Here is a 26863-nt window from a genome sequence, read left to right as displayed (position 1 = left end):
CGAGCCCTACGAGTCCATGCCAAGTCAAACTGCCGCAGCGTCTGTCTGTAGATTTACTGGATATTGGCATCAACACAAATATTTCGTAATATAGAACACACTGCACTAATATGATTTATCCCATTAATCGACGATTATTTAAGCTCTCAAAAACGTAGAATTAACAAGAATGTTATTAAATAATACAAGCAGCAAATGCAACACACCTGAACGTCAGAAAATACCTGGTTTCATATTTGCTCCATATTAATTGATAGTATGACATTCCCATACCTTTCTGCCTGTTTGATGTCGCGTATGCAAGTGAGGGGTGGGCTCAGCTTTCTACATGCAGTAATAATGAACAATCGTCGTTTTTCCTCTTCGGACGGTTTCTTGTTTTCCAGTGAAAGTCCCTACCCACGAGTTCACGTTATCAGAACGAATCCCAGCGGGCAAATTGTGTTATCAATAACCGGGGACCCATGGAACGTGAGGCGCGCAAGGGGTTGGGGGAGGGAGCTGTCTCCTTCCCAGTGCTGAATTGACGTCACGAAGTTGCGAGCAACCCACAAGGGGGCGCGAATATCGCCATCTACGAGAAATTCTCTGGCTTCTGTAATTCTTCCCATCTTCATTCTTTGGAGTATCGTATCGTTGCATATTTTACCCAACTGAAATTTTGATGTGTTAATTCAAACTGTTATAACTATACAGGCCATACCTCAAATAAAAGTACGGTAGAATATTTGGACAATGGAACAATGCTGATTCTCATGTGTATGACATGTAAGAAGGCAATTAATGCATGACATTTTCCTTCCAATTAACAAACACGCAAATAGTAAACCGCCCTGGGTCAGTCAGTGACCAGAAAGTCAGTGACCAGACCTAATAGGCACAAAGTCAATATTACTGTGTGACAAACTATTGCACACACGGAGACCAAGCCCACCACTACCACCACTATCATATGGAGGGGGACAAGAAGTCCACAACTCGCCCATAGATGTGTTCATTATGAAGTCCCATTCAGGAGAGCCAGGTGTGAAGCAATGTTATCATGTGTCCCATAGATGGCATCAGACCGTATTGCTTGAATTTGCGGAGTGGAAATTCTCCGTTCGGTTTGTTCCTTGCTGATGTTCGTAAAATTTGAGCACGGCGGGCAACTGGTTCAGTCCGCAAGCTCTTCAGAAAAGGCAAGTCTAAAATGTTTTAAATCAATGCAATTTATCCAAAGATACCACACTGTATCTGCATTATTACACATCGGTAGTGATAATATAGCTTTTTTTAGTTTATTACTTAACTGTAAGTAAGGAATAAAATAACGTTAGCGAACTATTGTATACGTTTTGATGCTGACGATATAGCTAGCAGCTAACTAGCTAGCTCCTGTGCTAACTTAAGTTTTTAAATATTTATCTTATTAGTGCCTGGAATGTGTTCCTTGGCACTGTTCCCCCCTCCACTCCCTACGGGACAGACCACCCTGTATGAATCCAACAATGAGCTTGTTGCGGGAACGACAAGTGACATCTTTCAAAAACAGGTGCTTGGAGCTTGATATATTTTGAGTTATTTGTATAGTAGTATGATAGTAGACATGATTAAAAACAAACGTTCAATAGCTTACTAATCCACCCTTCGACACACACACTCACACACACACACACATAGCTTAGATACATACATAGCAAACACAACAAAATTCCTTACAATGAGTGAGACCTGACGAGGCATACTGAAAATGTGTGTGTGTGTGTGTGTGTGTGTGTGTGTGTGTGTGTGTGTGTGTGTGAGAGAGAGAGAGAATTAGATAGGTTTAACTTTTTTGTGTGTGTATCTTCACTGTAGGAGTCTGGTCCTTTGAGTCTTTACTTCCCACGGGAGTCATTAAAGCCCCACAGTCGACCAGAGAGTAGCAGCAAGGCAGCCTTTCTGGACCACTGTGAAACACTGTGGATGAGAAGTGCATCAGCATGGTGAGACATACACATTTGACATTAGATGCTTTAATTGAATCCACCAATCACATTCATTTCTTAGGAATTACAATTTTCACAGATATTTTACAAAAAATACAATCTATAAGGCTACAGACAGCATTGCCTCACTCAACCTGTCTCGGAAATCTGAAATTGTATTGCCCATAACTTCGTAACATTATATAATATCCATCCTTTCTACTAGATTGACAATGGCACGTATACCAGGCAACACATAACCGAGTGAGAAGAAGCATGTTTTTGACATATGCAATTCCTGTGTTTCTGCCAGGCGTGATGCTGGTGTCTCTGGTGTCTTGGATGAAATAGTCAATTCTAGTGCTGACGAGGGTGAGTGAGCACATGGAGCTTTGCGTCAGTACAGCCCTGTTCTCACTCAGGAGTTCACAGCGCTGGAGTTTCACTTACTCTCTAAGGTGTGTGTGACTGTGTGTGTGTATGTGTGTGTGTCCAGTTCCCAAATGGCTGACGATGAGCTCTGGCTGTGTCCTGGCTTTGCTCCGCTGGGTCTCTTCCTTCCATGGCTCTCTCTTTCCCCACCTCACAGTAAGTTGCCTATTGGCCTTGGTCTTGGTTCCAATTACACCACTGAGTAGCATATGTATGTATAGATATATTTAAAACATGGAAATGCAATTCTCTTTTTTGGTCCATGCAGTTGAGCAGTGAAGATATGATCGCAGAGTTTTCCCAAGTGCTCGACTGGTGAGTGTCTCTTTACCAAGGCTTGATCATAATGAGAACTGTGGGGGCATGTTGCCGTGGTATCAGTGAGGTGAGAGATTGAATGTGGGGATGTTTGTGTCTCCTCTTGCGCAGGTGTGACTGTGCGGTCCGGGGCTTTGCCTGGCACCCGCACACAGACAAGTTTGCTGTGGCTCTCTTGGACGACTCCATCAAGATCTACAACCCTAAAAGGTCTCCCCATCACTGCTCTGTATGGAAAAGGGCTGGTGGTGTACCCCCGTTTACCATGACACACGAATCATCCTTTCAAGACATTTGGGAGCAATGCTTCAAACACATAACATTTACATGTATTCATTTAGCAGATGCTTTTATCCAAAGCGACTTCCAAGAGAGAGCTTTACGAAAGTGCATAGGTCACTGATCATAACAACGAGATAGCCCCAAATATTCCGGGTAGGTAGAACATGAAACGTACATTATGAAAAACCAAATAAGTGCCAAAGGGAAGAACCATAAGAGCATGTAGTTTAACAAGTTACAATTAAACAACATGAACCTGTAAAGTGCAAGAGTGTACCTGTAGAAAAGCAAGCAACAGTAATATATTTCACAGCGAATACAATAATTTTAAGTCAGTTACAACCAACCAACAAGAGCAACAAGTCCCTCAATAAGAGTCATTGTGTTCCTGGAGAAAACTAACATCAGGTCCAGAAAAAAATCCTAAATACTGTTGTACTCCCGGAACAAGTGCGGGTTGAACCTTTTCTTGAGGTGGGGAGACGGTCAATGTCTCTGATGGAGGTGGGGAGTTGATTCCACCATTGGGGGGCCAGACAGGAGAAGAGCTTGTGTTGGGACCGGGCACTCTTGAGTGGTGGGACCACCAGACGGTTGTCAGAAGAGGACTGTAGGTGGCGGGTGGGGGGTGTAAGGCTGGAGGAGACACCTGATGTAGTCAGGTGCAGTCCCGTTCACCGCTCGGAAGGTCACACACCATGAACAGGTCTTGTCTGTCTGAGAATGAGGAGGCATTGGGATGTTTCACCTTCTGATTTACCTTCTGTTCTCCGACCTCAAGTGTAGCGTGTCTTCTGTTTGTCTCTTAGTGCCACAGCTCCCACCCTGAAGCACCGTCTGCAGCGCAGTGTGGCTGCAGTGCAGTGGAAGCCTCTGTGTGCTTCTGCCCTGGCTGTCGCCTGCCACAACTGCCTACTGGTCTGGCATGTGGACCCCAGCTCGCTATCCACCAGGTACACACATGCTATGTTGCACTCACACAACGTTCGGGAGGATTACTGTGGTGCTATTTGTGCCATATCTTATTTGACTTCCTGTTCGTCCTGGTTCCACCAATGCAGACCGTCCGCTGGCTGTGCTCAGGTGTTGTCTCATCCGGGTCACTCGCCAGTGACCTCCATCGCATGGTCACCGAGTGGATCTCTCCTGGTGTCAGCCTCCCCCGTGGACACAGCCTTGATGGTACGGCCCACAGTTCTCTTCACTCGGCTTCGGATGAATTGGCACACTGCTGCTGACATTGTTCTGCTGTGTTTATCTCTGTGGAGCGGATGGACCTAGCCTTTAATTACTCTCTCTCTCCCCCTCTCTCTTCCCCTCTCTCTCTCTCTCTCTCTCTCTCTCTCTCTCTCTCTCTCTCTCTCTCTCTCTCTCTCTCTCTCTCTCTCTCTCTCTCTCAGGTGTGGGATGTGGCAGCAGAGAGCTGTGTGCCTCTTCAGCGTGTTGGAGGGGGAGGGGTGACCTTCCTGTCCTGGTCTCCTGACGGCAGCCGTGTGCTGGCCTCTACTCCCTCTGCCCTCTTCAGGTTAGAGAGAAGCACTGCCAGGGGGCTGGACACCACAGCTGAGCACCAGGCTCACACTTTAAGAGGGCCACAAACGACTGTTGTGTGACCTGGTGTGTCTTTGCTGTGTTGCGCTCGCTGCAGGGTGTGGGAGACCAGGATGTGGACCTGTGAGCGATGGCCGTGTCTGAAGGGACGCTGTCAGGTGAGACGTTGACACGACCAGAGTGCTTGCTGGACTGTCCTTAATGAGACTGTGTTCCCCTGATAACATCTGCCTTTCTACTGGTTAGTCGGGATGCTGGAGCCCCGATGGGAGTCGACTGCTCTTCACGGTGCAAGGAGAGACTGTTATCTATGCCCTGACCTTCACTGACACACCAGGTGCGCACACACACACACACACTCTAAACCAATCAAACAGACTCTTAGTGTTCCAAGAACTGTATGTAGAAACACACAGTTATTGTAGCCTTTTGTGAGTTGAGCTAATGTGATTGTCCACTAGGGGCACCGTTGAGGATGTCAGGAGGGCCGAAGGCAGCAGCCGTGGTGGCAGACCTGTCTGAGACCAGCTTCACGACACCAGACGGAGACGTGGTGTAAGCACAGGACGGGGAACACTGAGAGCTACTCAGGCCCAATCATGTACAGAGTGATAGTCACACAGCAAGATCCAAAATACACCGTTAACTCTTTGTGTGTTTGTGTGTCGTACAGGGTAGGTGGAGAGGTCCAGTCCCTAGCGTGGGATCCCAGTGGAGAGAGACTAGCCGTGCTTCTCAAAGGTCAAAGACACTCTTGTCATTTCCCCTCTTTCAGCCGTGTCACCTTCTCTCGTCCTGTCATTCTGTCTCAGCCACTCACTGTATTTGTTTCATCAGGTTGTCCCCAAGCCGGAGACCGCCCTGCCATGATAGCTGTTTTCAAGACCCGAACCAACCCCATCTTTGAGCTGCTGCCATGGTATGTCCTGGTGCACAGTGTATACACATTGAACACCATGGTGCTTACACATCAGACTCCATGAAGAGTCTGAGTGCTCGCTATATATGTATGAACCGTCCATGTGGATGTGTGCCAGTGGTTTTGTGCAGGGAGAGGAGGGGGCGGAGCCCAGGCTGATGCAGTTCCACCCCAACTTCCAGCATGGGGCCCTGCTCACTGTGGTGAGACTCACTGTTTCAGACACACTACATTGTATCACTGTCCACATGATTCACACTGTAAGCCCACTAACTTCAGATAAGAGAAACATTTTAATTCATTTGAATTGTAAAACATGGAATGCATGATACTGATTCATCATTGTATACTCTTGTGTAAGATGAGTTTAAGTGGGTTGAGGAAGCAGGTTGACCTCTACCTAAACAGACACTGTTGAATCTCTGTGTCTCCTTCCTCCCCAGTGCTGGTCGAATGGTCGGATCACCCATGTTCCTTTCTACTTCATGAGTGCTGGAGCCCCCCAGCTTGGCCTAGGAGGCAGCCCCCCCCTCCCACAGCCCCAGGCCAGACCTACAGACCACGCCAACCAGACTCTCTACACTGAGCTCCTCTCCTGACCACATACACTCTTTTTCATAAGGTTTCAGAAAAGTACATTTGCATAAAGAATTTATTAAACTTTTTCTGGTTGAAAATGTTGTCCTCCGAATGAATTTTAGACAAGATCAATATACCTAATGAACGAGTAGGAGAGAACACATCAGTTTCATGTACAAATGACTAAACCATTACAATCAGCATATCATTTTGTTTTCTTTATTTATGCCTATTAGGTGAAACAAACAGAATCCAACCATGCATGACTCCGCCCTGAAACCGGAGAATGAATACAGTACTGTCATTCTTGTGTTGTGAGATTCTCTTGTAAAACCCTCCCAGGCTCACACGCATGCACACTGTCAGACACCATGCACTAACTCACACCCAGGAGATTAGGTTACCAAGAGAAAACACAACTACAAAACATTTTAAGTACGCAATGGGCTCAGTAAAAAAATGGTATTCCAACATGTTTGTATTTATTCGGAAGAAACACAATTAAAAATCAACTTCATTGTTACTTGGTTTTTCCTTTTATTTCCAATTTACATCAATTAAAAGTGTAACAAAATAGACAAAAACAAAACAAACAAAAATGATCATGATCATAATAAAATTAATAACAAAAAAAAAATATACACACCCTCACACACACAAAGACAACCCACCCTAGCTGTTTGGAGTGGCTCTCCTTGGAGTCTAATGGTTTGACTTTGGGGCTGGACTCCAGAGGAGGCGACCCAGAAGCCCCTGTCCCCTCTGTGGCCCGACTGCACCTTGTATTCCAGGGTGGGGTGTGTGTGTGTTGTGTGAGGCTAGTGGGAATTGGGGGGGGAGTTGGGGATCAATGGCAGAGACTGAATTCTAAAACTCATAGCACCTTCTGAAGACATAGCAACCCAAAGCAAAGATGGCTGTTCAGCCCCAGATCCACACAAAAGCAAAAATTTAGGTCAGCTCAGATTTTAGGTCAACATTTTCACTTTGTTTTTAAGCGTGAGGTAGCTTTAAACAATCAGGATGACTACAACAAATAAAACAGTTTTTTTTTCTCTCCCAAATTTATTCGAAAACTTTGGATGCTCATTAACTGGGTCAAAACACTTTTCACTAATGGGCATTCAAGGGTAAAGGACAATGAAAAATACATCCCAAATGAAACCTCACTTTCCAAAAAGTGTTGGTGTGCATATAGACACATGTACACACATTATGTGGAAATATATAAAACCATCTGGTTGTTTATAAACACAGACTTTTACAACAATAGAACCAAGGATTTATCATACACAGTAAAAGATTTGCTCCTGCTCTTGATGGAAAAAAATGGGAGCACCTGGAATTGTTATAATTACTGAAAATATTTTTTGGTCTACATTGATTCAAAATGCCGCATTTGTGGGTCAGGAAGGAGACAGGGAGGGAGGTGGAGCAGGACTGGCTGGTTCTAGGTGTTCTATAGTGGGAGGGGCTTGTCTTGCTTTTATAGTAAACCCACCCAGTCCTACCTCACCTCTGACCCTTGAGGTTAGACAATAAATAAGTGACATCGAGTCATGTTTCGGTTCTGCATCACTCGTCCTTTGCTTGGTCCCTCTTCCTCCTGGCTCTGACTCATTCCCGTCAACACTGGGCCACATGGGAAACATGACTGGATCTCAGGAAGTGGGTTGACAGGGAACGTTGGAATTACGTACGGATATTGCCGGTGCCCTTCAGTGCTAACATCCAGGGAGTACAACTTGGAGAGCACTTCTTTGTGAGAGAAAAAGTAGCAATTATCTTTTTTTAATTTCCTGTCTTCTTTTTTTGTGGAGTGTGTAATGTTTCATAGTTGAGTTATTTCTTTCATGTTTTTGGTCGTTGAGTTATTCCACTTTACAAGAAGCAGACTGCGCCTACGTCCACTCCGAACTCCTGGTCTGCCCCTCCGACGTCCATGGGAGCAATGTCCACGATGGGCAGACGGGAGGTCTTCTGTGTTTTGTACTCGAAGACAGTCTTGCCCCACTGGCCTGTGTGTTTCTGTGGGAAGAGCGCAAATCATGTTAAAGTCTTCAGCGTGTATCTGGTTGTGAACTGTAATTATGACAGCAACTTTAGGATTGGACAGCATTGTACGGGAATAGAATGGGTTTGGCTGTGTTGTCACACTTAGGCAAAGAACCCTATTAGTGGTTCCTTACCTTGCAACCATCCTCCAACACGCCGTAGGTGAAGCGGCTGTTGCCCTCGGCTCTGATCTCCACGTCGTTGGAGCCCTGCAGCAGTATAGCCTTCTTCAGGTTGCCTGTGGAGGCATCCATGTAGGCCACGCTGTTGCGGCAGTGGTAGGTGAGGGTCTGGGAGGCCTCTGTGGACAGCAGCCTCAGGAAGGTCAGCTGGATGCTGGCAGCATTGGCAGCAGGGCCGTCCTGTGCGTAGTTGAACTATAGGAAAGATGGACAGAGTAGAGGACTTAGTGGATAAGACTTTGGCATGGAAGACAATCACACAGACAATCACTCTACAAGTTACTGCAATTATCCAGACTGAAAACTGCAGTCCAATTTGGAGAGAAAGCGAAGCAGAAATGGTTGATGATGGAAAGAGCCTCACGTGGAATCCTCCGTTCATGGTCTCTCCGAACCAGATGTGCTTGCCGTCCTTGCCCTTGCTGCTCCACCAGTTCTTCTTGGGCACATTGGCTACGCTGGGGTAGACGCAGGTCTCCCCGGTCTCCATGTTACAGAACACCTTGATGGCATCAGCAGTGCTGCCGATATTGGGATCCACCCAGTAGTCACCTGCAGAGGTACAGAGGCCCAACAAAAACAAATCACTCTATGAACTTATTACAAATGATCCTTATAATGTCACATGCCACATCATTCTCCTCCCTTTCAAAGGAATTGTTGTTGCAGCTGTACATCCCAGATTTCCCTGTAACTTTCTCCCTGTCCTCCTCCCTGTACCTGCTTCCGTACTCACCGCTCTTCCACTCAGGGTGGCAGAGTTTCAGGTCTCTGCAGGTGCGGGCCGGGTTCTTCTGGGTACCGTCTGGGCTGCGCAGGTTCTCAATCTGGTTGTTCAGGGACTTGAGAGTGGAGTCAACCTCCACGTCGTGCTGCCTGAGGGAGCTGGAGGCCTCGTCGGCCCTCATGTACCTCAGGGGATCAGGGGACTTCTCAGGCTGAGACAGGCCAGCGAAAGCAGACATGTCGATGCCAGGGCCAGGGGGGCCGGGGGGCCCAGGGGGTCCAGCGTTACCAGGAGGACCCTGAAGATGGCAGAGGGGAGGGGCGGAGTTAGATGATAATATAAGAGCAGTTTAAGTACCTGAGTACTCCACTGAATGATTATTCCACATTGTACTGTTGGCAGTAGAGGGCAGTGATCTAAATCGATCTAGGTTTGACATGTGCTACTCACAGCTGGCCCAGTCTCTCCAGAGCGTCCACGGGGTCCGGGAGGTCCAACAGGTCCCAGCAGGCCGTTAGATCCATCCTTTCCAGCAGGGCCGACTGGTCCAGGGGGTCCCTGCACACATAGGAGGGGTCAAACAACAGCTCAATGCTGGACTGTTGTGTCATAGAAGAAGAGGGTTCACTGTTTGCCTGATGCATATTACTATATATGACCTATGGTTCATAATCAGCACCGGCCATTCCAGACTTTTGTAGGGGAGATACGTTTATGGTGATTGTATTTTGTCATTTCTATCTGTACGATTTGCTTTCCTCTAAGATATGGTTCCCTTGATGTCATCAATGGGGAGTGCATGTTTGTGAATGTTCTGTCATCCTCTCTCCTCTCCACTGGACCCACCTTGGCTCCACTGGGCCCAGCAGGTCCGGCAGCACCAGCATCTCCAGCAGGACCCTTTTTGGACACAGACACATCATGGAAATCAGATGTTGGAACTCAGTAATCTGGAGGTGTAGTAGGACTCAGGTCCTGAGGCATAGCATGATGAGTAGGCGACTTACGGGAGGTCCAGGCAGACCCTGCAGACCAGTGAACCCACGGTGACCCTTCTGTCCCCTCTCTCCTGTCTCGCCAGCCTCTCCCTTGTCTCCACGGGGTCCTTGGGGTCCCTAAAAAAGAGAGCCACAATGTGTTGGTCAACTGAGTTAAAGTCTGAGCTCTTGCTGTCATTGTTGAGATAATTGAATAATAGTACGCCATCCAAAGAAAACTAAATGAATGATAGTGAGACATGGTGATACTCACAGCCATTCCTCTGGCTCCAGCTGGTCCAGCGGGTCCAGCAGGTCCTTGGGCACCCTGACACACGACAGAGAGTTTAGCCAACCTCATCCAACAATTCAATAGTAGCAACATATTTCATATTCACTTAAAATATGTGTGTGGTGTCACTCACAGACTCTCCTCTGTCTCCCTGCTTGCCGAGAGGGCCGACGGGGCCAGGGGCACCAGGGGAACCAGGGGCCCCGGGGGCACCAGCAGGACCAGTGTTACCACGCTCTCCCTGGGTGGACACAACACCATCGCACAAAACAGTCAGGAGTTATGTAGCCATTATCAAGTTCTTCTTGATCCACAGTGGATCCAGTTAAGGTATATAGCATGTTTTGGGTCCATCCGTGGTGTGATGCTGGTGTGTCACCTTGACTCCAGTTGACCCATCTCTTCCAGGGGGTCCATCTGCTCCAGCGTTGCCCTGGGGGGAACAGAGAGAACGTTAGTGAGGTTCACAACCGGTCCCTTCCAGTCCCTGAGTAAACTAAGACATTCAGGAGACGCAGACCCTTGTAGCTTTTGGTTGGATCTTATTTTTACTATGGTCTGGTATTTTACTATGTATGCTGTCAATGTGGTTTTGCACTGACCTCTCTACCAGGCTCTCCAGCAGGTCCACTCAGTCCAGGGGGCCCAACAGGTCCAGGGGGTCCACGATCCCCGCCAGCACCAGGAGCTCCCTGCTTACCGGGTTCGCCCTAGAAACAGGAAATAGATCCATCAGGGAATGTCACTCCAAATATGTATTCTGACTAGTTTGAAGCTGTATTTCTGTCAACACAGCTTTATCTTTACTGCAACGGTTCACTCATAGCTAATATAGTATCATATCAAACCCTGCCAGTGGATCTGTTTGTTTAGACATAAGAAAGCGAGAGGCTCACAGAAGGTCCAGGAAGGCCAGGGAAGCCCCTCTCTCCACGCTGCCCAGGCAGACCAACAATACCACGAGATCCAGCCAATCCATTGGGACCTGAGGGTCCATCGGGACCCTAGAGAAAGAGACCAAGACCTTGGTTCAGCACTCAAAACACCATCTTTTACAAGACTTCATCATGTCCAATAAAATGAGGTGGAGGTTACAGTTTTGACGATGCCAGGGTAAGAGGGCCACTCACAGGGGGTCCATCCTCTCCAGCATCTCCCTTCTCTCCTGGGGCACCAGCAGGTCCACGCAGCCCAGCATCTCCCTGTCTTCCTGTGGGGCCTGAGTCTCCACGAACTCCCTTAGGACCATCTTTACCAGAAGGTCCAGCAGGGCCAGCAGCACCAGGGTTGCCCTGACAGAGAGAGATACAGGAATACTTCAATCACAGTACAGGATTTATGGATAATCTGTGAATGGTTATGATTTTTGTTGACACTCACATTGGGACCAGGAGATCCAACTCTTCCAGCAGCACCAGGGAAACCAGTAGCACCCTATCAAATAGAGCAAGGAAAAGAAAACATTGCTTGAATTCGATTCGATTCCTCATACGATGATTACTTCGATTACTATAATATATCACACTATCAGATCTCAACCTGTCATCCATTTAAATGACCAAGCTACTATAGGAATGTAATTGGAAATGTGAATATGTATACCTTTATAGAATATAAGGAAGCAGAAGAGTCAGTATAAACCTAAGACAGTATTTGGGTGTTAGTTTCTTCCTGTGATGAGGAAGTGAAGAAGTGTTTACTCACAGCAGCTCCTTGAGCTCCACGGGCTCCTTTAGGTCCAGAAACACCAGTGGGACCCTGTAACAGATTCAAACAGCAATCCATCAATTACTCCTACTTAGTATGGGCCAATGCATAGATACTACTACTATTGTATCCCTTCAAGCAGACAATCATATTTCTCCAACTGAGACATAAAGGCTAGCGTCTTCCTCCTGGACTGAGCCTTCCTCCTGGAGAGAGGTACTCACCACAGGTCCAGGGGCCCCGGAGGGTCCCTGAGGGCCAGGGGCACCAGCGTCACCCTTCTGTCCACCCTCACCAATCTCTCCCTTGGCACCAGGCTGTCCATCTGAACCCTATGTAGAGAGAGGAAAAACAAGAAAGAAATGTGAGATCTTGTGTTGTCCTATTCAACAGCCACTGTCATAGTTGCTGGGATTAGAGAGGCTGTACTCACAGGAGGTCCAGCGAAGCCAGCAGGCCCAGGAGGACCAGTCTCACCACGGTCACCCTGCAGGAGGACAGAGGAGATTCATGTTACACTTCAGGAAGACCAGGTCTTGAGGTGGGAGAGTGTTGTTTTAATGTACACCTAATTGAGGGACTCTTCCACTGTATAATGATGTGAGTGATTTACATGTCAGTGCGTGGCTGTCAGGAGTTTTGACTTTGGGTTTGTTTCCGCGACAGTTAAGGTTTTTGATCAATGATGGAGTGTTTTCTCTGAATATTGTAACATAGAGAGAGGGGTAGAGGGGGGGGACTTACAGGAGCACCACGAGCACCACCAGCACCAGTAGGTCCAGAAGCTCCAGTCTCTCCCTGGAAGGGAACAATAGAGCGGAGTGAGAAGAGCAAGAAACATTAAACCCTTTGAATTATCCATACCATCTCCTATCAACCAGAATATAAATCAAAAGGTGTCGTTCTCACCTTAGCGCCATTAGGCCCAGCTGGACCAGGAGGACCAATTGGACCAGTCAAACCCTGAAGAGGAAGAAAAAGAAAGAAAGAGAAGATAGGAGGGGGAGATATTTCTCATCACTTTCATTGACAGTTTTTGGATAATTATCTGAAATAGAGACAGGTGAACTACTTCTTCTTTTCCGCAGCTCAGGACTCACCCTAGAGCCATCCTTTCCAGAAGCACCCTCAGGTCCTTTCTCACCATTGTCACCCTGAAGGACAAAGAAAAGATGAGCATTCATCCCGTTTGCTGTGTGCTCATAAATACAGTAGGAGGACTATCAGGACATGAGTTCCTACACTGATCATGTATATAGTAGCATTAATTCAAGACAGTTGTTCAGACAGAAATGGTGCATTGTTTGTAACCATGTTCCTTACTCTGTCTCCCTTAGCTCCAGAGATACCACCAGCTCCTCTCTCTCCTGGCATACCCTGGAGGCCTGGGGGCCCCTGGGCACCAGCACCGCCAGATGGCCCGATGGCTCCCTGGTTGAGAAATGGAGAGTGGACTGATGTTGCATAGCGGAGACTGACTGATCAGCTGGAAACACTATGTTAGAATTCAGTAGGGGCATACTATAGGTAACAGTAGACAAGGGTATATAAAATGGCAATAGAAGACCCATAACGGAATCACGAATGGAAGATTGTCACACAGATTGTCAGAAAGAAAGACCACAAACCTTGGGTCCATCAGTTCCGGGAGTTCCAGGAAGTCCACGAGGTCCCTGCAGACCCTGAGGTCCAGCTCCACCCCTCTCGCCAGGGAAACCACGCTCACCCTATCAAGGAGCAGACAGGCAGGATGTGAATGTTAGATTTATGGATATAGAATGTGTTACAAACCCAGGAACAAACCTATATATCAGTCTGTATCTGTCTCTGAAATTACTGTTCAATAATGATAATAAGATATTATCATGTAATCGAAACTCACTCTTGGTCCAGTGGCACCTGCAGCTCCACCCTCTCCAGGAACACCCTGGGTTGAGAAGAGAGATAGCATGTAGCTGAACATCTACTCGTCATTTGTGTTTTTCAAAGATATCTTAGCTGTTTCAGTAATCTTAAATGACTAGTGCAAAGACCTAACTTCAGGTCAGGTCAGTCATGTCTGTGTTCTTTAGCTCTACAAGTTCTCTGTATGGGGGACTTAAAATGTGAAGGACAATACGATAGATTTCCACCCACTTATATGTGACATAGAAAGAAAGTGTGGACTTTGAGAAGACTCACCTGGTCACCTGGTTTGCCACTCTCTCCTGGGGGTCCACCAGGTCCAGGCAGACCCTAAACAGCAACAGGACACAATCAGCCATGTTTTATGATGTAATCAAAGACAGACCAGGATATGTACTGGTGAGAGAGATTTTCAAAGCTGTGTGGATCCATAGCATGCAGTCTGGTATAAAGTATAAAGATGGACTCACCTGGAAGCCAGAGGGTCCAGGTTGTCCTTGTTCTCCTCTCTCTCCAGCAGGTCCCTAGAAGGGGACAAATACAGGCCATCAACTCAGGCAGATCAGTAACACTGCACAGCCAGGTAAGAGGAGGCTGTACAGATGAACTTAGGAATCATTACTTTTGCAGATACTCAGTCAATTAGAGGTATCTTCTGCAACTAGGTTTGATAAGAAGTGATTTGTTAAATTAAACCATCACTTACAGCAGGACCGGGAGGTCCAGCGGCACCAGTCTCACCATCCTTTCCGCCCAGACCCTGTCCACAGAAGGAAAAACACACTTAGTTACTTGTTTACATTAAAGTATTATAGAACCACACAGGGGCACAGACAAACACTGTGCAAGACACAATCTTACCCTCAGACCAGTGCGACCAACAAGACCCTTCTCTCCTGCTTTGCCAGGCTCACCCTGAGAAGGACAAATCATACTGGTTAGTGATAGGGAACATACCATTTCTTTGCTAAGTAATACTTTTTGATGTTGAATATGGCTATAACCTCCCCAGGTTGGCATAATTAAAAAATATGTATGTATATTATGCATTTATTCTCTGTCAGAAAGCCTGTGACCCTCACATTGGCTCCCTTAGGTCCGGGGAATCCCATCACTCCAGGCTGGCCACGGGCACCCTGAGGACCAGGAGGTCCAGGGCGACCATCCTCACCAGCGGCACCCTGTCAACACGACACAGCAGCCCTCATCAGCACTGGACACCACCACACACCAATCACACTAGGGTTGCAAGACTAAGATGGGAAAATGGTCTCTATAACAAGGCTTCTTTACTCGCTATTTGTCTATAATGGAAATAGATTACAGGTAGATATGTCTTGGAGTTATCATACTTACAGATGGACCACCTTTTCCCTGAGGACCAGCATCTCCAGGGCGACCAGTGAGACCCTGAAAATGCAAGACACAAGCAAGACTATCAACATCACACCAGAACCATGGAAACCTCTTCATCTGATATTCGGCTCTAAAATCTCAGTGACATGTATCACAACACTGGAAAAAGTGGCAGTATTCCAGAGTTTTGGTGACAGTGGAGGTGATCAGGGGAACTCACTCTGGCTCCAGGCAGACCAGGCTCTCCTGTGCGGCCAGGGTCTCCAGTACCACCCTTAGGCCCACCCACTCCAGGAACACCACGGTCACCAAGAGCACCCTGCACAGGAAGAGAGAGAGACATGAAGAATCTGAAGACAATTTGTATGGATCATTGGGATGAGTTGAGTTGAGTTGTGCAACAGGCTTGCAGTTCTTTCCAATGACTATCTGTTTAAATGTTCTGATTGGTGAACATTTAGAATTGGTATCATGAGCAGGACCCACCTTAGCACCTGCAAGACCATCCTGACCTGGGAAACCACGATTACCAGGTGCTCCCTAGAGTCAAGGACAGAGAGAGATTTTTATCATGATTATCGAGCTGGTCAACAGCCGAAAAGTAACAACCTATATGACAAACTGGTTATTCCAGTAGCTGCATGGTTTCCCTAGTTCTCACCCTCTCGCCAGGAGGCCCAAGGGGTCCAGCAGCACCAGGCTCTCCTCTGGCTCCTCTCTTGCCCTCCTCACCAGCTGGGCCAGGGGCTCCAAGGGGACCGGCAGGGCCCTACACACAGTCAATATGAAGCTTCATTGGCACCAACACACTTTGGATACCAGTCACTTAGACATAAGACTGGAGAAAGATGAGCGTAATCATTAGTCATTGGATCATTGTCAGGAAAGGAACAGAACTCACAAGCTCCCCCTTGGGTCCGGCTTCACCTTTGAACCCAGGAATACCAGGGTCTCCCTAAAACCAAGACAGGGACAGTCATTACACACAGCTTGAATGAATAGGATTATAAGCAGTGCTTGGATGTGAACATTTCTCTTTTACAATCAGTTAATAACAAGATACATCTTCTGTAAGAAGTGACTTTAATACATGTACCACCCAGACCATGTTGGGATTCCTAGGTTTTGGGTTGACCTTGTACTGTAGTGACCTACCGACTGTCCCTTGGGCCCAAGAGGTCCTGTTGCTCCCTGTGGTCCGGGTGGGCCACGTGGGCCTGGGAATCCAGGGGCACCAGAAATACCAGAAGCACCCTGCAGAGATATAGACACCGTCAGTATTACTGATTATTCAACTAGTAATGGGGAAGGAGACCTGTTCTACCAAACTCTAGTGAGTGTAAGAGGAGGTTTACTTACAGCAGATCCTTTAGCTCCAGGGATACCATCAGTACCAGGATTGCCCTATATGAGCAGAGGGAGAGAAGAGATAATAAGCAAATAGAATGATCCAAAACTGTATATTTGATATATTAAATCCAGTTGAGAAAGTGTTTTGGTGTATATCAGACTGGGGGTTTGAAGGGCCATGCTACGTACAGAGGCTCCGGCAGGTCCAGGAGATCCTGGGGTCCCAGCTTCTCCACGGGGCCCCTGAGCGCCCTCAGATCCACGGGCTCCAGTGGGTCCAGCCTCTCCCTGAGAGCAGATAACATGGTATGTGATTGATGGTTTTGATCAATAGTGAATGCAAGAACATGTGCTACCTTCAGTTTGTTCTAAAGTGGAAAGACTTTCTTTATCTCATTGCAGCTTATCAGTAGTGAAGCAGTACATGACCCTTGTTGGGGGTGAGGTGGGATTGTGATTGAACGTCCAAACGAGGTTATAATGTTGCCTGCTCAAAAGATCAAACCTGACAGGTGGATATCTTGAGAAGAGTCAGTAAATGAGCTGAGTTGTTCAGTACTGACCTTGGCACCTGGAGACCCTGGGAAACCTGGAGCTCCAGCAGGACCAACAGGCCCCTGGAGGAGAAAAGGTCAGAGGTCAGTTATAACCTTACTCTCAATTATCTGTTTTGAAAACAAAACGATGACATTCACTGTAGAGGAAACAAATATAGGGTTTATGATACTCACATTGGGACCAGCGGGACCAGGCAAGCCATCATTACCACGAGCACCCTGAGGATGAGCACGATGGAGAGGGAGACAAGACAGTGGTGATGAGATGGGTTTTCTGATGGACATCACTTACATGAGCAGAGAAATTTGAATTCTAATGTTGTTCATTCATGCATAGACTGAAACGGACAAGTATCCCATATAATGTAATCATAATAAATATATTGATATCATGAGCCGAACTGTTCAGTTGGGTGCAGAGGCAGAGGGCTGTTACTCACAGCAGCTCCAGAGGGTCCAGGACGACCTCTCTCACCAGGCAGACCACGTGGTCCCTACATCAGACAAAGGCAAAATAGTTTAGAGTCAATTAAACCATTGCATTAAAACTTATAGTACATGGCCTAAACTTGGTATCTGGGTCTTCACTGACAACCAATTGTGTCAAATAATTGTATGAACCCTAATATGTTTTCATGGTTGTGCCAAGTAGTCAGTTTACTTCATAGTTTACTTCAAGGTAACTCTGAAGAAAAGGCGGACTCACCATTGGTCCAGGTGCTCCATTCTCTCCGGGAGCTCCACCCTCCCCCTACAGGGCGCAGGAAGAGCCAGTCAGACTCCATGTACAATAATACATAATAATACATACACATGAGGCCTCAGTAGATCTCCTGAGAGAGGCACGTGAGAGACGATCAGATTGACAGGTGTCTGACCTTGGCTCCTGCAGCACCACCCTCTCCTTTGGCACCATCCAGGCCAGGGTGACCCTACGGTAGAGACACAGAGACTGGTTAGGACTGGTCGCCCAAGCTCCAGTGTTGTGACACCAATCATTATCTAGTGTGGCTAATCAGGTTGAACATGTAACTTGAAGGATAGCGTGTACACACTAGTGTCCTGTTTAATGACATGATAAGAAAGTTAGAAGAAACTCACTCTGTGTCCTTTAATTCCAGGAAGTCCAGGGGTTCCAGGGAATCCACGAGCACCCTTTGATGAAGAGGACAAACAAGAAATAAAATATTATATTTCTATTAATCTTTAGTAAAATCATGGCCTTGCTTGAAGAAAGTCATAAATAATGTGCTTTATAAGGACGTATAAAGTGGACTTAGTCTGGAGATTAAAAAAAAGCTAAAACGTGCATTTATTGCCTGCAATCAGCTTTTATCTGTGTAGTTCATGGTTATTCTTGAAATGCGTGACAACTGCTAAAAGATAAGACAGATAATGAAGTACTATGCAGTACCTGAGGCCCTGCAGGTCCACGCTCACCAGCCTTTCCAGGTTTACCAGCCTCACCCTGGAGACAGACAGAAAATGAAACTATTACATATGATTTCAAACTATTCTATCAACTACTTTCTAACTACAACATCAGTATGTATTACTTTGCGGTCAAGAGAGCCACACAAACAGAGTATGGTTTGGGGGGAAATGGAGAAACAGGGCCAGGTGAATGTCTATTTATGGTGTTCATTGGAAGCTGCAGTTCTCCAAACGCAGTCTGACGTCATTCTGACCTTTCCTGGCTGATGAACAGAATCTGTTTAACTGAGGATATGAGGCTGATCATCAACCAATCCTTGGAATGAATGAATGAATGACTAGGAGGGTGCCTGAAGGAAGCTTCAGTTATGTGGTTGTATGAGTTTCCTCTAATACATTAGGAAGGACACAAGGACAATTAGAGAACATGAAACTAAGAGTAGGGAGGATGTCTTTGGAACACAGGAGCATCAATGCGCACATGCAGTGTTTACATGACACTGTGCTGGGCCATATGACGAATACAATAAAAACATGATTGTAATAAACAAACAATAAAGTATGTATATCTGGGTTTGTATTTGGATGCTTATGCACACTCTGTCTATATTGACACAAGGGCTAAAAAGTAATGACATTTGTGGCTAGTGCTTCTGTACTGTGATTACACTTGCATTGTATTTAAGGCCCTGCCCAGACCAAAGTGTTGGGTCTAGTCAGCACATTTCAAAATAGTTTTCTTTATGATACTTACATCACTTCCTGGTTTGCCAGAGGGTCCAGATGGGCCACGGGGTCCCATGGGGCCCTGTCACAGAAGAAGGAGAAAATACTTGAGACAGCTTATATAGACAGAAAACTCAAAGAAACAGTACAGCACTGTGTTTATTATATTACGTTGTTTAGTCAATTTCATTAACCTACTTAATGCTGTCTAATCAGAAGTCTTTTGAGCATGTCAAACTACTTTTCCTTAATCTAAGTCAACATAATTCTATTAATCATAGCAGTTAGTTTGCAATTAGGAGTATGGATGTGGTGATTTCCACATTCCAGGAATTGATACCTCTTATGACCCTTCTCTCACATGAGTTAGCATTTTCAGGTTAGGGTTTATAGGTCAGTTTTGGTTAGATTCAAGCCCATGGCAATTACCTGACATTATACAATCTGTTTTCATAGGGGCTTTTGTGACAAGAGACTTCTGTTGTACTCTGAGATGTTTTTAATAGATATACTCACAGCTGCACCGGGCTCGCCAGTCTCACCGGGGTTTCCTTGGAAACCTTGTGGGCCCTAAAATTGACATTGAAAATGATGTATTAATCAGCCAAAGAGTGCTGTCAAGAGATCCAATCCTGGTTCTATCTCATACAGAGACTTAACACAGGAGCTAATGAATCATCTGCAATTATGATGACACCCAGGTCATAGTTAAATGTGTGATGAGAGTACTTACAGGGGCTCCTGAGGGGCCAGGGGGGCCACGGGGACCCATAGGGCCCTAGAAGAGGGAAAAGAAGAGAGCGTGTCTATAAATATATAGATATTCATTGATGGAAGTACTGCATATTCTTTTAAGACTGTCTTAGAAGTTACAGCTCTGTCTGAAGTTACAGCTCTCCATATTGTTGCACTCATTAAATCAGACTTTTAGTGTTAACTTAAAATATAAAAGCCAACAGCAATGTAGCCTACAGTGTTGTGGAATACAATCCAGTGGTTTCCTTTTGGACACAAGGTGGCAGTATCTCAGTACATTTCACAGCTAACATTCTGCAGCACATCCCCAGGATGGTTTACTTGTACAAATAATTCTCAGTCAATGATAGAGACCTGACAATTGCTTTGTTCCATGGTTTTATAATTCCTTATGGATGACAATCAGGTGGATACTGAAATACTATGCAAGTCTCTAGAGCAGAGGGTCTGCTTTTGGCTCCAAGGCAGTATGACCACTGTCCTCAGACAATCCTTACCATAGGTCCTTGCATCACTCCCATCTGAGCACCTCCAGCTTTCTCATCAAATCCACCTGCCATCTGAGCAGCAAAGTTCTGCAAGAATACAAGAGATTAGAAGACACAATATATTGTATTTTACAAGAGAACAATCTATTGTAGTTCATTTCTCTGATAAAGAAGGCTGACTCTGCTGCATTGTGTCAACTCATCTGATCTCTACTCTGTGAAGAGAGCCCATCCAAAGGAGACACAATGTGTGAGAAATCACATTTGTTATTTTCTACTCGAATGCCTTGACCCCATGTTCCACACTCACCCCACCAAGTCCAGGGGGGCCATTGGGTCCAGGGGGGCCAGGGGGTCCGGGGTTCCCTGGGGTGCCAGGCTCACCATCTCTTCCTCTGGGGCCGATATTTCCCTAGGGAAAATGGGGAACAGATAAATGAATTGTCCCTTTTCACATGGATGTGTACACTGTAAGTTAGCAGCTGGATTCAGAGTCTGAAAAGATGATATAACACTCAGAATATATCGAGTTACATTTACATTTATGCATTTAACAGACACTTTTATCCAAAGCGACTTCCAAGAGAGAACTTTACAAAAGTGCATAGGTCACTGATCATAACAACGAGATAGCCCCAAACATTGTGGGTAGCCAAAACATGAAGCATACATTGTGAGAAACAAATTGAGTCCCAAAGGGAAGAACCAGACCAGTTTCAGACCTGCAGCAACAATGAAAAGATGATATAACACTCAAAATATATTGAGTTTCAGACCTGCAGCAACAATGAAATGTATACCGGGTGTGTATAGCTGGCATTGCTTAAATGAATCTAAAGTCAGAGCTTCATTATGATAAGCAGTTCAATGAGCACCAAAAATGTAATAGGCAGTTGCTTCATTAATCTCAAATAGAGTATTGACTACCGTTAGTTCAACAGCCCCTTCTGTATTAACTGTGAGGTTTTTTGGATGACATAAATGTAGGTCATTTTAAAGTTGCTGCTTTATCGTTCTTACCTTATCACCCTTAGCACCTGACTCTCCACGTGGTCCCTGCTCTCCAGAGGGGCCCTACAGAGACACCAGATTAGCAGCTCAGAAAGATGTACATCCACAAACAACTGCAGTTCATCAATAGTATTATGAGCAGGCAAATAATTGAATTTAATATAAGGGCTTATATGAGCTCAGATTTTTTGTGTTTAAATAGTTTAAAATGCAAAATGTTTACCATGGGGCCTGCTGGTCCTTTTGGTCCTACAACCTAAAGAGGTGAAAAAAAGGAACCTCTGTTAGTCTTCAGTATTTGTTGAAATAAAATACTTTTTGTCACATGAAACATCTGTCATGCATGGGTCGGGTAGCACACATTTAAATAGTTAAGATGTTGGAGTGGACAGTGCTGGCAGCGAACATGAAGCAAAAACACAACATGAGGAGGATTGAGACTGACACTGAAAACATCACCTCCCTTAGAAATGCCACCTCTACTTGATTCTGCTCTGTCCACTGTGCCAGTGCCAAGCAAGTGACTAAGAAACTAACTGGATTCAAGAGGATTTTATCAGGTTCATTATGTTTCAGGAATTCAGGGCGCCTCTCTTTGTGTCTATGAGGGCCCATTAAACATGATTGCTAATCACTTTTCAACAAGAGGCCATGCCGCTAGATCAGATGACTCATAAAAAAGTTAAAAGTGGGTAAATCCAGGGAATGTGTGTAGCAAGATGATGCTCTGATACATTAGGAGGCTTAACCCATGTCTGAGAAAAGCAGGCCAACAGAGGCTAATCTTGTCCATAAAAGCAAAGTAGGTTACTAGTCTGTATGAAAGAAGAGATCCCCAACGTGTGCAGTTAAAGGACCCGAGCAGACACAGAGCACAGAGTTCAAACATGGAGTGCATACTTACATCTGCAATCTCGCCTGGTTCACCTTTCTGGCCCTAATCAACAGAAGGAATGGAAAGCATATTTAGTGGTCTGTATTTACATGTTATGGCCACATATAATTATATTAATGTAACCCACATTCTGAAAAACAATATTAACTACAGTATGTACACAACAAAAAGGTGTCTCTTTACATTGGATCAACACATCAGAGGTATTTGTCCTGACCCTTTGTCTCACCTTAGCACCAATTGATTCTGATGTGGCAGATGGAGAGATGGGGAAGAGAAGAAGAGGACAACATTAAAATAGGTTAACCAGTTACATTGGTGCAGAACCACCCTACTGGGTTGAAGACTGACAAGGGCAGACCAAGCTACATGTTCCTTTCAGTGGAAACCAGTGGAAATCGATGACCAACCACCAAACCCATAGACCCCAGGAACCCATCCAGAAAAGATTATGAGGTTAATTGTAGCTCCAGCGAGAAGAAGCAAGAGAAAGCTAAAGGATTAACAGACAGCAGGTAAGATTCAATAAGTCCATCTTGCATGTGGTTTTGTTCAAATTGTGTATGGACTACATTGAATTCTGCTGTAATAAAATTCAGCTTTTTGTGGTTTACACAAGTATGTTGATTGTTGACACAAGAACTTAGTGGTTTGGCACAGCACCTCTGAATTAGTTAAATACCAGTAGGTGTCCATATGAATTATAAAGGACTGTTAAGAGTTTGATGAGCAGCAATGTCAATTTTAGAGGTGTAGAAAAACTATATTTTCACAGCATATGTACTGGTGTAGATTTAGTACCAACAAATGATGGAAAACATGTGTTTCAGGAGTATATGAACACAGCATAGTATTATGCTGGTCAAAGTAGTAAGCATGGGAGACACAAGGTTTCTGAACCCAAGCAGCAGGCTGGGTCAATGACTGAGTTGTTTTGCCACATGGAGATTCCACGAATAACCTCCATGTGGCGAAATCAGTCAATGATTGACAGATAATCATTCAGCCCACGGTACTAAGACGGTACTAAGTACTTCAGAGGCTTCAGTTTCCCGTTTTCTAGTTAAAGCAAACAGAGTTAGGTAAAACCTGACAGCACATCCTGAGATCCGACCTCTCACAGAGACAGCGTGAGAGGGGCGGAGTCTCAATGATGTTGCTAATAATGTCTTTAGACCAAAGCAAGCTGAGTCAAAAACACTTAAGAACAAGGAACGGCTGCTGTAAATCATTTACCTACAAGAGTGGTGGGTATTAGCCTTGATAATGTATGCATCATTGGCATTAAGCCACTGCATGTAGGCTATCTTATTTCTTGAGGCCAGATGTCATAACCAGCTTTAAGTTCCCTGTTCAAAGTGTTTGCCAATGTCAGAAGGTGTACAGTAATTTATTCATGAGCAGGTGAATAAATAAATTACAACCAATGGGGGCGCTGGCGTCAGCAGGGCAGATGGGGCAGCATTCTCCGGATGGGATGATGGGGTTGGGGCACTCTTTGATCTCCTCGCAGATAATCTCATCACACAGCACTGCCCCGCTGTCGCACACACAGATACGACAAGGCTCCGGCTTCCACACATCCTTATCATTATAGCGTTGGCCATCCTGGATACAGCCACCTGCCTCCTCTGTAGTGGCCACCAGGGGGCGCACATTAGGCATTGCCAGGGTAGGGAAGGGGAGGATAATTTGGGTTAGGGTGAGGAGAAGATAAGATTGGGTTGGGGCAAGGGAATACATTTGTGGGTTGTAGAGTTTGGTAACAGGAGTCATGGAGGATGATGATGAGAGAGGCAGGTAGGTGATGGGAGGAGAGGGAGGGAGGAGACATTGGGAGGAGTCATTCAGGCAAGGATGCAGGGGTGTGGTATAGGAGGAGTAGAGGGGAGCAGGGGATAGTGGGTGGAGAAAGGGGAAAAATCAAAGTTATCTTCCATCAAACAAGGCCTCAATCATACCACAAACATAAATACGTCAACAATCCACAGCATGACAAAAACCACTAAAATTGAGGCATTATTAACATATTCCAGATGATTTGCATGAACACTTAATGGAAAATTAGGAGAAAACTGTCCATCATGCTGAGTTGTTGTATAACCCTGGAATGCATGCTACAGTAACTCAGGTGCTGGGTTTAACTATGGGCCACATGTATCTCAGACAGTATAATCAGTTGGATATTCTCAAGATTGTGCACTAAACTGAAGAAATGAACTTGATTTAGTCTAGAGGAATGGAACTAGGACAAGCCTCCATTCCCCTTCATTAAACAGAGATCTCTAAGGCAGCATGGCAGGTACTAACAAAGAGTTCATTTAGCATAGAGAACGAATGCCCTAGTAGAACTATTTCACATAGCTGGGTGAGTATATTTAACCTGTAGGCCTGCTCTGCTCTCCAAAGACCAAGTGACCTTATATGAATGAGTCCTTCTCATTGGGAGACTGTGCCCAATTGACAAGCTGCTGCCTTAAGTAAACAGGGGTCTTTCGAAATTCTCCATCTGGAACTCATACCTGTGCCAAGCACCAGTTCAAACAAACTAGAGAAGTGAAAATAAGGAACTCTTATTCATATAGTCTAAGGTTAGGTCTACTAAATGCATCCATTTGTTCTTCTACCGTATGTGTGAAGAAGATTCTTAGTATGTACATCCCACCAGACTATTCAGTACACATCAAATGAGAAAATCATTTATTAGAAATCAATTTTTTCCACTAAACAGTTGTCTGTTATTGGCCTTTAATTTGTGATATTGTTGCATGATTATGATGGCATAATATTGTAGTTAAAGATGTTTTGGAAAGGAGCCAGGTTGTGTGCCCCTGTTCAATACCACAGTTACATACAAATTCAGGAGTAGGTGAAAATGACATCAAACCTAAATATTCATCATAAGGTTTGGTCAATAGTGGCTTTATAGCCTAGAAGCTCTTTTATGGTTGAATTATTTCTCAAACATGCCAAGAAACTGACTGCCACTTACTTCCTGCTACCCTTTGAGCCCAATAGGCTGGGGTCAAGCTGTTTCTGACCCTTTCAACGCTCCTGCTTACAAGCGGAATACAATATTTCTTGCCCTTAACCTCCTCCTACTTGCTTGACTATGAATTATTGAAAATAGAAATACTAACAATAAATACATCACAATGCAGTAATGTTTGTCATACTGCTCTGAAATTGTGTAAAAATGTCTGGACATTTTGAGGATAACCCTGATACATGCTCTGTTGTGCAGTACTGTGAAACACTGGCAGCTCAGTATGTGCTGACCAAGAGAGGATGCACTGTGTATGTCCAGTGAAACAAAAGGATGCTTGTTCACCTGGTCCTCCATCCCTCACAGATGTGCCTTGATAGCCTCACCCATTCTCCATGCAGGAATGTAACACTGCAAATAAAGTAGTTGATGCCTGCAAACTGCAAATCCAAAACTACAGGCAAAATAGCTCAAAGTCTATCCAAGAAATACCAGGCATTCCCTCTGTAGTTGATACAGGTCACTTCACACTGGCAAACTTTATGATCTAATCTGCCAACTGTCGAAATAGAACACCTCCTGTCCGAATTAGCCACCAACAGAGAACAAACCAGGCCCATCAACAAGTGAAGTGGCTGTATGTGTGTGCCGGTTCAACTGTCTCCCCCTATGTCTATACAGTTTATCCCACGAACATTTGAACGTCTTGTGTGGGGAATTTAAATTCCCTCAAACAAAGACGTTTTGAGCCCAAACACATAAAGCAAACATAAAATCTTAAGGCAATCATTTTAGGCATAAACTTACGGTCGTCCTCTTGTTGACATCTGACAACGGATAGTAAAACAACCTGGGATGCTACAAGTAGCAGAACAGTCCTTGAATCCACAAAGCTGAACATGTCTAAATATTAGACACGCAGGACCTTGGGTGAGAAATAAATTGACGGAGCAAGACGCGTCTCTCGGTCAGTGGTGAGTAATTGTGTGTTCCCAGAGACTACGGAACCATGCAGTCAACCTTCCAAAATCGAAGTGGAATCCAACGCGGGGCCCCAGCCGGCACTTAGCACCCACCGCGTCAGGGCAAGAACCGCGGTTTTATGTCCACTGCCCCTTCTATGAATCGTCGTATATTCCAAAATACCAGTCCTTCCCCCATACCCCCAATCGAGTTGAAACCTGAGCCCTATCATCCTCCCCTAAACTTCATCAGCATCTTTTCTCCTCGGACCCTCTCCCAGTACCCTCCTTTCTACCCTTGACCTGCCACGGAGAGGAACCCGAAAGGCCAGAGGGAGCAAATAGAGGGATTTTCCTTTTAAATTAATATAATGGTCCACAATTTCTTGCAAATGTGACTTTTAAAACATTTTTAAACATTTCCATTGTTTATTAGAATTTGAAGATTTGGTTTGAGCAATTATTCG

At 45.3% G+C, this 26863-nt stretch overlaps 2 protein-coding genes across 3 annotated transcripts; one reads left to right on the top strand and one right to left on the bottom strand.

Moving 5' to 3' along the window:
* The first annotated feature begins 1073 nt into the window (after positions 1-1073).
* aaas (achalasia, adrenocortical insufficiency, alacrimia) lies at positions 1074-6128 on the top strand. Its single transcript, XM_084681229.1, has 17 exons — positions 1074-1181; positions 1416-1534; positions 1840-1967; positions 2263-2321; positions 2446-2537; positions 2650-2696; positions 2811-2909; positions 3791-3934; positions 4043-4163; positions 4382-4506; positions 4630-4690; positions 4779-4869; positions 4994-5087; positions 5206-5273; positions 5370-5451; positions 5570-5654; positions 5895-6128. The coding sequence occupies exons 2-17, from the start codon at positions 1424-1426 to the stop codon at positions 6048-6050; spliced, it is 1563 nt and encodes a 520-aa protein (XP_084537355.1). The 5' UTR covers positions 1074-1181; positions 1416-1423; the 3' UTR covers positions 6051-6128.
* Positions 6129-6547: 419 nt separating this feature from the next.
* On the bottom strand, positions 6548-26519 carry col2a1a (collagen, type II, alpha 1a). Of its 2 annotated transcripts, XM_084681228.1 has the most exons (54): positions 26242-26519; positions 23873-24079; positions 22678-22694; positions 22458-22490; positions 21777-21809; positions 21563-21616; positions 20853-20954; positions 20552-20629; positions 20032-20076; positions 19815-19868; positions 19327-19380; positions 18553-18606; positions 18240-18293; positions 18017-18070; positions 17845-17889; positions 17579-17632; positions 17313-17357; positions 17145-17198; positions 16771-16869; positions 16591-16635; positions 16387-16485; positions 16133-16186; positions 15893-16000; positions 15718-15771; positions 15452-15550; positions 15232-15285; positions 14958-15056; positions 14737-14790; positions 14582-14635; positions 14346-14399; positions 14152-14205; positions 13853-13897; positions 13599-13697; positions 13294-13401; positions 13071-13124; positions 12880-12933; positions 12715-12768; positions 12404-12457; positions 12195-12302; positions 11968-12021; positions 11644-11697; positions 11394-11555; positions 11160-11267; positions 10866-10973; positions 10643-10696; positions 10397-10504; positions 10246-10299; positions 10002-10109; positions 9841-9894; positions 9445-9552; positions 9004-9292; positions 8632-8819; positions 8220-8462; positions 6548-8058 (listed from the first exon to the last, which is right to left on the bottom strand). In XM_084681228.1, the coding sequence occupies exons 1-54, from the start codon at positions 26333-26335 to the stop codon at positions 7912-7914; spliced, it is 4473 nt and encodes a 1490-aa protein (XP_084537354.1). In that variant the 5' UTR covers positions 26336-26519; the 3' UTR covers positions 6548-7911. The 2 variants fall into 2 exon arrangements, with proteins under 2 accessions (XP_084537354.1, XP_084537353.1); XM_084681227.1 differs by lacking the exon at positions 23873-24079.
* Between the last annotated feature and the right edge of the window lie 344 nt (positions 26520-26863).

Source organism: Hypomesus nipponensis, chromosome 18 (assembly GCF_054491055.1).
Source record: "Hypomesus nipponensis isolate SF chromosome 18, ASM5449105v1, whole genome shotgun sequence".
NCBI lineage: Eukaryota > Metazoa > Chordata > Actinopteri > Osmeriformes > Osmeridae > Hypomesus > Hypomesus nipponensis.
Note: the sequence above shows the minus strand (reverse complement) of the source record. Positions and strands in the feature narration are given on the sequence as shown.

Excerpts from the sequence above, each read along its gene's own strand:
- aaas (XM_084681229.1), top strand. The coding sequence starts at position 1,424 with ATGTGTTCCTTGGCACTGTTCCCCCCTCCACTCCCTACGGGACAGACC. Across the intron at positions 2,697-2,810 it reads TTTTCCCAAGTGCTCGACTG|GTGTGACTGTGCGGTCCGGG; the intron begins GTGAGTGTCTCT and ends CCTCTTGCGCAG. Across the intron at positions 4,870-4,993 it reads GACCTTCACTGACACACCAG|GGGCACCGTTGAGGATGTCA; the intron begins GTGCGCACACAC and ends ATTGTCCACTAG.
- col2a1a (XM_084681228.1), bottom strand. The coding sequence starts at position 26,335 with ATGTTCAGCTTTGTGGATTCAAGGACTGTTCTGCTACTTGTAGCATCC. Across the intron at positions 12,303-12,403 it reads CTGGCTTCGCTGGACCTCCT|GGTTCAGATGGACAGCCTGG; the intron begins GTGAGTACAGCC and ends CTCTCTACATAG. Across the intron at positions 11,556-11,643 it reads TTGGATCTCCTGGTCCCAAT|GGCAACCCTGGTGCTGCTGG; the intron begins GTGAGTGTCAAC and ends TCTCTCTGTCAG.